The 11,475-nt window shown below is 38.1% G+C and overlaps 1 protein-coding gene across 2 annotated transcripts in view; it reads left to right on the plus strand.

Moving 5' to 3' along the window:
* Nucleotides 1-11,195, plus strand: part of LOC112144565 (zinc finger E-box-binding homeobox 2) — a 34,026-nt gene extending 22,831 nt beyond the window's left edge. For both annotated transcript variants that reach the window (XM_024269143.2, XM_024269144.2), the window contains 6 exons: nucleotides 1,549-1,755; nucleotides 4,067-4,260; nucleotides 4,394-4,505; nucleotides 5,677-7,100; nucleotides 7,185-7,368; nucleotides 9,273-11,195. In XM_024269143.2, the coding sequence (XP_024124911.1) occupies nucleotides 1,549-1,755; nucleotides 4,067-4,260; nucleotides 4,394-4,505; nucleotides 5,677-7,100; nucleotides 7,185-7,368; nucleotides 9,273-9,859 (2,708 nt within the window). In that variant the 3' untranslated portion in view covers nucleotides 9,860-11,195. The remainder of the gene's footprint in view (nucleotides 1-1,548; nucleotides 1,756-4,066; nucleotides 4,261-4,393; nucleotides 4,506-5,676; nucleotides 7,101-7,184; nucleotides 7,369-9,272) is intronic.
* The last annotated feature ends 280 nt before the right edge of the window (nucleotides 11,196-11,475 follow it).

The raw sequence follows: 11,475 nt of genomic DNA on the forward strand, positions 1-11,475 counted from the left end.
GCTCGAGCTGTTATGGGGGGCACCCCTTGCTTCAACTAGTTTTGTGGCTTTTGTGTCTCTGCCCGCTTGTCACTGCTCTCAAATGAGAAAAATACTACGACTAGATCCATATCTACCCACTTTACTCCAACTTTTTAACATTTTTTACATTGACCTTAAATAGTTTGGTTCCTATTAAAGTCTTCTTTTCCTCTGCGAAAGACTTCGATCCCCTGAACAAAGAGAGCAGAACATTGACCCCGGAGTGCAGTGAAAGAACGCTACAAATGTTTATGATGTGATGGAAATGAAGCGTTTCACAATTTTGCCACCAACAATAGCGACAAAAGTCCTGCAACAAAAGTTATTTAAAGTATTTCTCAGTTAAAAAAATATACAATTCAGGCAAAAGTTCAAACGATTACAATATAAATGTATTCTCAAAGAGCACTTTGACTTCATTCAGAAAATCAGGATTATCCTTTATGTAATTTTCCCTTTTTTGGCAAGTAACCAACTTTTCTATGATTTTAATTTTTATTGAGATTTGGGGCACTAATTATAATACATGATTAACCCCAATCTCAACATTACAAAAAAGGAAATAAATATAAAGACCCGGCAGGACCACTATTCAGTCATTGGAAAATACTAAAGTTCAGTGACCAGGATTTATGTACAAGGCACACAGGTCAAGGTTACCCCTCAATACAGCTTACATGCAATAAAAGAAAAAGTCATATTGACTTAAAAGGACATTAGATATTTAGAATAAAGAGAGAGAGAGGTATTTGTGTCAGTGTACAGTCCTAACTGGAAAAAGAAACTAAAAATACAAAAACAATCCCTACTTTTAAAATGATTATTAAAATGTGATGTTAAGAAAATATTATAGATAATATGTGGAAAATTTAGGTCATAAAACTTTAAGTAGTTAATGCCACTGAACCTTCTGTAGGTAAATATGACAAAATGAGGGTTTGTGTAGATAACTGTTTAAGTATTTATGTTTATACGTTCATTTAAAATATATGCTGTAAAGATTTCATTTTCTTAGTTTGATTTACTTTTGTTGATTTATTGATGGGGCAGATAATATAAGTTTTCTTCTTTCTGCTCCTTTTCATTTGTGAACTGTTATAATTTAATTTTGTATTATTTTGATGTTATATATTGTTATCTAATGAAATAAATCATTTTAAAAAATAATTTCAAAAATAAGTACACATTCTTTATGGGAATATGTTCAAAGAACAGAAAAGATGAGTTTGCTACAGCTAATAGGATCAATGTGTGCCATACAGCTGTTGTTTTTTATGCCTTTATTGCATAGAAACACACAAAAAACATATATATTATAGTTTTTTGTGTATTTTTCCCTGTTTATTTATTTTTTTGTCTGTGAAAACCGTTCAAATTTTATTTCTCAGATTCAAACGATAGGAAAAAGGTCAACTTTTTGTTAGCAAAACTTAAAAGATTCCTCATTTATATGCTGTTTATCAGCTAAATTCTTCACAGTGCTCATTAATGCATTATCATGATTTCCCCTTCATTTCTTTTGTTTAGGTAAGAGCTCAGACTCACAGAACTCCTTGGAGGATTTATCTCACTATGACTTCTGGGCCCATTTGAGGAAAGCCTCGACCTCAGCCAGTATCTGGGACCACCTGAGCCAAAACGGCGTGGCGGATGTTTACCGCTCCAGCAGACACGATGACCTCCCACCTGCCATCTGGTCTCCAGGAGCTCAGCAGTGCTCACCTGAGGGATCAGGTAAAGGATGCTACTTCAGCGGGGTGTGACCTCAGGGTCACTTGCTTCTTTTCATCATTTTCTGACATTTTTTTTTATCTAAGCAACCTGATTAAATAATAAAAGCATTAATAATGTCACCGATTGTCTAAACTATCTGAATGAGTATGTTGTGAGGATATGAGACTTCTGCTGATGCCAGCAAGGCTAACACCCTGACCACAGACTTCGCCACGTATCTGTCGACCATGTAAAAGCTGCAACTAAGAAGAAAAACAAAAAAAAAATTAAAACCACAAGTGGCGATTCATCAGGTACATACATAGACACGGCTACCATTGTGGAGGGTCGAGCCCCACAGTCGCTCGCTCTTTGTCTGTTAATGTTAATAATAGTCTGAAAAAACAAGATCTAAACGATTAGGCAATGTAGAGCTTCACCTTAAAAAACATAGATGATGGTTATGATATGAACACTCACCACACATATGTAACCAATTAACTGTCACACATGTTGATCTTTAACAAAGAAAAAAGCCTCCTTTGTGCAAACTAGAAACACATCAGTAGCATAAACACATTTTCAGCGTCAAGTTTCATTAAAAAATATCACAAACGGTAAATTACTAAACTGCACCTTTAAAAATTGGTTTGTGTATCCTCGAGGGTTGATAGACAAAGAGGTTATTACATTTCTTTATAGAGCAAAGCTTCATAGTTTAAGAGCCTGTGATGTTTTTAGGAAGTTTTAATACCTGAAAAGTAGCAAAAATAAAACTTTAATATGGGAGAATTGATAATAAAAACTTTAAACTTGTGATTTTTGTGAGAAAAATAAAGAACTTAAGAAAAAACATGTTAAACTCATGATATTTTTTTGATAAAAACATAGAACTTAAAAGAATAAACGTTAAACTTGTATTTTTTTTTGACAAAAACAAAAAACTTAAAAAAAACTTTGAACTCGTGATTTTGTAATAAAAGTGAAGAACTTTAAAAAAAAACTTATAACTCATGATTTTCTGATAAAAACAAAGAAATTAAAAAAAACCCCAAACTCATGTTTTTTTAATCATATATCCTTCTACCTTTAAAATTCTATTAAATCTTAATCTAAAATGCCGCTTTCTACAATTATATATACTTTGCTATGGGATTAAACATGAACAAAGATAAATTTAATTTTTTGCCAAGTAATTGGTCAAATGTATTACATTTAAGGCCACACTTAGGCATAATATCTAAAACGAAATTATAGTATATTGGAATCTGAAAAGTTTCTATTCCAAGTTTTTTATAGGTAAAGAAAAATGTTTGATGCACAAAAAAGGTTTTAGAATAGTATCATATGAGGTCATAAGAGTAACACTTCTGACACATCCTAATATATGTCTAAGTATTTTAGATGACATTTAATTTCCTTCATGGTTTCATAAAGATTAACCACTGATAGAAGTGGAATATTGGAAAAAAATAACATAAAGGCGATGACACGCTGCAAAGAATTGTGTTTAAATTAGTTTTTCTGCTCACCATATCACTAAGACATCATGCAGATGTTGCATGCAGAGATCCTAACGAGTTGCTTCTAATGTTTTGCCTTTTGCATGTCTTTAAGACCACAAATATATCTAGATTTATCTCAGCAAGTTGTGTGAAGAACGAACCAACCATAAGGAAAAAACCACAAGCTTGATTATGATCCTAATAACTTCAAATTTATAGACAAAAAAAGACCACTTAATACGATTGAACAGGCACCTCAAACCTCAAAAAATGTAATATATATATATAAGTTTATTTATTTTTTTGCAGGAAATACAATTTTTGGTTAATGAAGAGGTCCTATAAACAAAGTACATCTTCTTCACAAAGGACATGTTTTAATTTTTGATTGCATTTGTTTCATATTCATATTAATATCATATTTCTTTATTGATTTACAGTCACACTTGTGCCAAACTTTAAAGAGAATCTCTTGTAACAATGGTCTCTGTGTGTTTTTTTAAACTTACCTTCATTTATCTTCGCATTCTTTTTATTACTTTACCTAATATTTTATAAATATGATCATAGTTATGACAAAATTTGGAAATTAATCAAATTAAAAAACGAGTAATACAGCAGCTTTACTCACATTAGTCCAAGAAAAACATATTTATGTACTTTTTTTTTTTGCTTCAAAGGCCTTAAATTACAGTAAGTGTGGCTTCTTTTCAACACAATAACTTCCTCTGCAGGTTTGTTTATGCAGGCCTCGGATCACAAATATGAGCAAATATAAGAGGATTTTTGTGTTTTTACTCCCACTCGTCTCTCTGCTTGGCCTCCAGATGCAGTCCAACTGCAGCAGCGCTGTCCGTTCTGTCACCGAACCTTCCTGCGAGGAGCTTCTCTGAGGGACCATGTCAAATTCTGCCAGGATCGGGAGGGGGGTCCCATGGTGTGCCCGCTCTGTGGGTACACGTCCACCTTCAGTTCCCACATGGAGCGCCACTTATTGCTCCACAACCAACTACAGGACAAGGTGAGGCCCACAAAATGAGGAAGCAAATCATTTATAACTCAAACCAAATAGTTTCCTTTTTTAATTTTGTTGTTTTTTATTGAAAAATGTGTGTTTTATGCACTCTGGTGATAATTTTGTCTCATCACCACAGGCCGGCATCACTTCCGATCAAGGAATGGACAACAGGAAGTTCAAATGTTTACAGTGTGGGAAAGCGTTTAAATACAAACACCACCTCAAAGAACATCTCCGAATCCACAGTGGTGAGACACAATTGCATCTTTGTATGGCTCTGTTGTTGTTTTCATTGTATCCTCAAAGTTCCCCTCTGACAAAAATCATGTTTTTTGAGTTTTTAACATGTATGTTTGGCATTTTTCGTACAAAAGAGAACAAAAGTATTTAGAAATCATTCTTGATGTGACCACGGAAATGCGAACGGCGGCTCATTTGACTGCAGTTGTAAAGGATTGTAAATCAATGAAAGAGCATTTTGATATTAGCTTTTATTATTTTCCCAAGAACTCTGTTCTGAGAAACTAATGGATTGAATGTATTGGTCACAGCAACATCAATAAACATCGAGGAATCAGCTCAACCCCTCAAAGCCACGCCCCCTAAGAGGAAATTTTGGAAACGGAGGCTTCGGATCAACATGAAAAATTGCTTTTTAAGACATTTAGGTTGTGGGAGTTTGGTCAAAAATGTCATAATCCTAATTAAATCACTACTGAGAATGTTTTTTAATGGTCATAGGGGGACTTTAAAGGGTCTATATCATGCAAAATCCACTTTTTCAAGCTTTTAAGTCTATTATAATGTCAATTCCTCACAAAAATACCCTCAAAGTTGTATTTTAATCCATTCGCACATCTCTGAGCATTCCTCTAAAATCCTGCTCTCTGAGCGCCCACCCCTCCCCCACCTTTATATGTATGAAGGTGGAGGAACAGCCCCTTCCAGGAAGAGTCTATGCTACCTGCCCCGCCCCCAGGCTAACACCCACCCAATTTCTCCACAAAGTCAAATCAACAAAATACTTCTGTTTAATTTTATTTTCATCCATCTTTGCAAAAGTTCGAATGTTGTTTGATTTCGTGGATGAATCACAAACACCTCATGACATGGGCGGCACCCACAAGAAATGAAAGCTGGAGCCTCAGAAATTAAGACGTCTTACTTCTGGTAGGAAAAAAGCTCTAGAAACAACTCGTATTTGATAAAAAATGAATGTTCTTTAGTGTGCCCACAGTAATATTTTTTTAATATATATGGATATTCTGAAAGGCTTAATAATAGGATGATATAGGTCCTTTAATGTGAAGGTTCAGTAAGATAAAATTATATCCAGATTTATGTGTGGAAAGAAGTGAAAACGGGTAGAGATTATGGTACGATCACACCCATTCCTTTGCTGTTTTCTTCTTCTTTTAGGGGAGAAACCGTACGAGTGTTCCAACTGCAAGAAGCGTTTCTCCCATTCGGGCTCCTACAGCTCCCATTTGAGCAGCAAAAAGTGCCTTAGTGGTGGAGGGCACGCTGGGTTAAATGCCAGCGGATTGCTCAACGGACATAGCCAAAATTCCTACCCGCATTCCCTTTCCACGTCTCCCTCTGCTGGAAAATCCAGAGAGGACTCACAAAACCAGGAGAGCACGAGAGCCGTGGGTCAAGCGCCCACAAGTCCTCAGCAGATGTTACTGCCGGACCTCAAACCAAACACCGCAAGCCTCATCAGCGCCTCGAGCGTGTCCAGGTCGTGGAGTCCTTCGCCAGAACTTCCCCCGAGAGCCGGTTTTCTAAAAGGGAATACTCTGCTGCCTTTCTTCCACTCCGGAGCCAGATTTGAGCAGATGCTGCAGGGGATGCTTCACAGGGAAGCAGATAAAGAGATGGAGAAAGACAAATTAGAGGACAGCAATGTGGTCTACAACGGTGGAGGGCACGAGAAAAAGGTTTCACCAGACAGAAATAAAGAAGCAGTGAGGTCTAGTGATGGGGAGAGCAGTGTGTTTGGGGTGACATGTCGCTGGTGCCTGCAGCTTTTTCCCAACATGGCTGTGCTTCTGCAGCACGAGCGCTACCTCTGTAAGAACAACAGGGAAGCGATCGAAGTGTCTGATGGCCCTCAAAGGAAGGATCAGTCGTCGCCGCCAATGTTCTTCCCCAGATCTTCTTTCCAGTCAGAGAAAAACAAACCGAGTGAACTTCTTAATGGATTCAGTGGGAAAAAGTCTCCTCTTGAGAAGCCCAGCTGGCACACCGTCCCACAACAGCTCTTGGTTGCGCCTGCACCGAGCAGCAACGCACTGTCCTCACACATGTACTGGTCCAGTCAAGACAAAGGAAGCCCGCGACGGCTCATACACCGCTCTCTGGAGGAACCGTCTCCTCGGAGCAGAAGACGGGTTCCATCAGGACTGAGCTCTCCGGTCTGCCTGGACCTCACCGGTTGCTCACCTCAAATCTCACCGCCCCACGGCAGTGCCTGGTCTGCACAGAACGAACCGCTGGACCTGTCTCTACCCAAGCAGCTGTCCGAGAGAAGGTGGAGCAGCAAAACCCTGAACGGTGTGTCAGTCAGAGGGGAGAAGTTAGGCCGACTGGCTCCAGCTCCACATCTGACCTTAACTCAGGGCTCAGTCTTTAGTGGGGCCGCTGCCTTTCCAGGCTCCTTATACAACGGATTTCCAATTTTCAGTCAGCCCGGTGTGGGACTGTCAGTGCACGATGGAGCAACATCTCCGTTTAGCCAGACAGCTAACTGCACTGGATTTCGATCTCCTTTAGCTTACATGTTAAAAGTGGACGCAGAGGCAGCATGGAAGAAGATCCTCCATGAAGGACACGGTCTAATGGTGGGTTTATGATCAATACTGAGCACTGCAAAGGCTACGGAAGCTATTCCAAATCTATATGAAATTGTTTTGCACCTTTTCCAGAGTGAAACATTGAACCGAGGGGATTTTGACTATCTGTCTTTAATCGATGACGGGTTGGAAGGAGAAGGAGGACCAGGAAGGAAGAGGCTGAAGAAAACGGATGAGGGACTTTATGCTTGTGACATCTGCGATAAAACCTTCCAGAAGAGCAGCTCTCTGCTCCGACACAAGTATGAGCACACAGGTTAGTGGCTCAGGCTGTCTGCGGCCACAAATGTGACAGACGCCTTTTTTTCTTCTTCTTTTTGCCATTTTCTAGTCATTTGCAGATGTTAGAACTCCTTCTACTTTACTTTTTTCTAAGGAGGAAGGGGGGCACATGAGCACGGTTATTTTTATATTAAAAAAATATTAAATAACTCATATGAAAAAAATATGACCTTCGGTGTCGCAATATAAAAATGCTGTCGATTTGAACCTGCAACGTCTGAGACCACACAGGTCTCAGCGAGCTTGTTATGTTTTAAAATCAGAACAGGATATGTATTAGACCTAATAAGGGGTTCGGAAGGCCAAAAACAAGTTGGTCGTACCACCTGAGGTGGATAAAACCAAAGCATCTCCACAGATAAAACTAATCTCTGCTTTTTTTATTTTTTTAATCATCCCAAAGTTTGAGAGAGGCCTCTTTTCAGCTGCAACATCTTCTGATACTGTTAAGCATGGTGGAGGAGGGGTAGTGGTTTTTCATAGTAATGAGGTCCTTTTATCTTGGAGTCATTGGGTTCACCGTGAACTCTTTCTGGAGTATTGTGAGGTAAATGTGAGGCCATTTTCTGAATCTTACTCAAAACTGGGTCATGTAAGAGAATACACCAGAAAAGAGAAAAAAAGGAAAGAAACACCAATTTTGGATCCATCAAGTCAAAAATTTTAACTCTAGTTAGAACATTAGGAGATTAAATTAAATTTGTGTTTTTTTATGTTTTTAACATGTACTTATCTGATAATAGATGATATATATAAAGAAAGTTAAACTTAAAATTGCATTTTATTAATATTTATATACAGTATTTCACTAACGTGAGCACACCCCTCACTTTTGTTGCCAGTGATATGTATATTGATGCCTCTATTATGTTTTATTTTGCAGAAAAAAAACTTTACACTGCCATACAAGATGGACAACTTTTCATTTTGACAAAAAATCATTTCAGCAGTGTTGTCCCATGAAAAAGATATAAATAAAGATCTGCAGAAATATAAGGGGTGTACTCACTTTTGTGAGATACTGTATTAAAATATATGTGAATCAGAAGCAAATGGAAAAAATGCAGTTTAAAAAAGAGCTTATTCGTGATGTTGAAAATATCCTGAGTAGGAGACAAGCTGCCAGCTCTGTGCTTTCAGCAATGGGGAAGGGAAGAGGGGGTGGGGTTGCTCTGCGCCAACAGTCCCGCCCACAACTCAGAAGCAAATTCCTAATTAATTCTTGTCACTTTGCAAAAACTTTCCTAGAAAATGATACAAGTTTTTTGATTTTGGCTAAAAATGTCATAATCGTAATAAAAAAATTAACTTGGAACGTTTTAAAAATAGATCAAAAGATGATCAGAAAAACCGAAATAGTTAGATACCAATGTAATAAAAGTTGTTTTTTCTGTTTTCCTGAATTTTATTGTCATAAAAAGTTGCTGAGCAGTTAAAAATCATTTTCTTATAAAATATAAAATATATTGATTTGTTTTTACACAAATAAAATTGACAAACATGTTTAATTTGATACAACTGTTCTTTTAAACCTAAATTGCAAATCTTTTTTTTTAAGATAGGTAGTTGAAAGTGGAATCAGAAAATGAATTAAACTACAAACCTTTTTCAGTTTTACTTTCACATTAGACGCCTTTCAGAAGTAAATGATCTTTGCTGTGCTGGCATGATTCGAGTCTTTGATACCTCTGCCCAAAACCTGGCTCCCCGTTTCAATGCTTTTAGTCTTGGCAGTGTATTAAATATTGTCTGAAAGGCTTTTATTAAGTGAAACACTTTCAAGATATTCCAGAAAATGCATTTAAATGTGTTTTTCATGAAAAAAAGGCTTTTTAAATATGCTTTTATGAAAGGAAAAACATATATGTATCATTACAGGCAAGCGACCTCATGAGTGCAAGATCTGCAACAAGGCCTTCAAACATAAACACCACCTGATTGAACACAGCCGGCTGCACTCCGGAGAGAAGCCCTACCAATGTGACAAGTGCGGCAAGCGCTTCTCTCATTCCGGTTCCTACTCCCAGCACATGAACCACCGCTACGCCTACTGCAGCAAAGACCAGGATCTGGACCAGGACCAGGAGGAGATGCTGCTCACTCCAGGAGCGGGCGGCCTCGCTCGGGAAACCTCGCTGTCCACGGACGACACTCCCACGGGCCACTCTTTTCTCTCCGACTCCAGTCTGGATGGCGCTCTCAAAGACGCGGAGGAAGAGGAGGAGGTCGGAGGAAGCGAGGCACTTGTGAGTTTGTCAGAAGCTGCCAGCGACCTGGGAGGTAGTCCCACCCAGGGGTCGCCAGCAGTGGAGAGCAGAGCGCAGATGGAGAAAAACGATTTGGATGTGAGGAATCAGGAAGATCAGACAGGAAGTGACACGTGGGACAAAGGCACTGAGAACCAACATGGAGACATGGACGAACTGAGCTCAAACACACAAGACTTCCTCCATACAAACATTTAAGAGGACTTCAAAAAGACACTTTTTTATATACATGTTGCTAGCCATAAAGCAGCTTATCGGATTGTCCTAAAATAAAGACATACACAAAGCAGCCAAAGAATTCATGGCCTTAAATGAGACATAGCCAAGCTATAACAATTATTTTTATTTGTTATTTCAATATTCTCACAGTAAAAGTAAACCGTGGGTGTTTTATGTGAAAAACATCTTATTTCTTAATGCAAAAAAATTTACAAAAACAAAAATTTTCTTAAACTTTGATGCATAGAATTCAATACTTTTGTACGTCAGGAGTATTTTCACACCCACACTCCGCCCTTCAGCCCTCGGCAGGATTTTAAGACGCATGATGTTACTCAGAAGGTGCAGGTAGCAGCTACAGATAAAGCCATATGAACATCCGGTTCAAATATTTATTATTCTCAGTAAAAGTGATCCGTTGTGTGGTTCGATGCTTGTTCTAAGGAGTAAGAGAACATTCTAAAAAGGCTTCTTCAGCTGTTTCCTTGAGTCAAAAGTTTGTGTGTGGCACTGCACAACTTTGTGTCATTTATGCTGTGAAATCAAAAGGTACAACCACCTCTTTTGGTCAACCACAATGCTCAGTGGCTTTAATCAGTCAGCCATCTGTCTAATGTCACTAGTAAGCAGCAAAAAGAGGAACATGTGGAAGATGTTTTTTTATATAGTTTTAAGAAAAAGCAGCCAACTGTGCATTTTTAAAGCATGGCATCAAGAACTGTCCTTTGCCGGCTATTTTTTGTAATAACTTAATAAGCTAGAGTGTGTTTTTTTTTGTTTGTTTGTTTTACTCATCTGGATTACAAGAATGCCACAAATTTGTCAGTGACGGTGCAGCATTAAGGGGTCAGGATCTAAAGATCAGATCCAATCTTCTGCTGCTGTTCAGTCAAGGTGAAAAATGCCTCGTGTACTCAGACACTGTGAGTAATCCGACTAAACCTTGGTACGGTGAGATAAGACCATGGTGCATGAGGTGTGACTAAGCTTGCAGCATTCATGCATACAATGTGCCAAAGACACATTTTGGTCATAGTTGTGTGTGTGTGCTTGTCAGCAGATATGCATATGAAACACACCAACTGCTATCCTGTTTTTGCTCAGTTCCTCACCTGTAAGACCAAAAAAAAAATGGCCAAAGAAGTATTTTTACTCTATTTTACATACATTTTAATAGACATGCTCTTCTACAAAAGCAATTTTTTGTATTTACATTTTTTTATTGAAATTTTGCCTGTTTTTTTAGTGTTTGTAATAAAACTGTACATACATTGTCACCAGAATCTTGTATTTTCCTTTATTTTTTTAATTAAAAAGGTTTATATTTTTTCTTGTCTTGTCCTGATTTATGCTGATTTTATCAAGAAGATTCTAATAATAGTGCATTTCTAAAATCACTTCATACAAAATTCTTAACTTAAAAAAAGTAGTCGAAGTGTAATTAAATCTTTTGCCATCGCCGTTTTCTCATCTCGACAGCCGCGCCGTCGTCTGCTTGGGTGTTGCCGGGACCACTCGGTTTCCCATCACAGTAGAGTTTCCATCAACACTTCAGCTCTCCAGAGTGCCGTACAGTGTTTTTGTGGGTCTGTCAA

Source organism: Oryzias melastigma, linkage group LG5 (assembly GCF_002922805.2).
Source record: "Oryzias melastigma strain HK-1 linkage group LG5, ASM292280v2, whole genome shotgun sequence".
NCBI classification, from domain to species: Eukaryota; Metazoa; Chordata; class Actinopteri; order Beloniformes; family Adrianichthyidae; genus Oryzias; species Oryzias melastigma.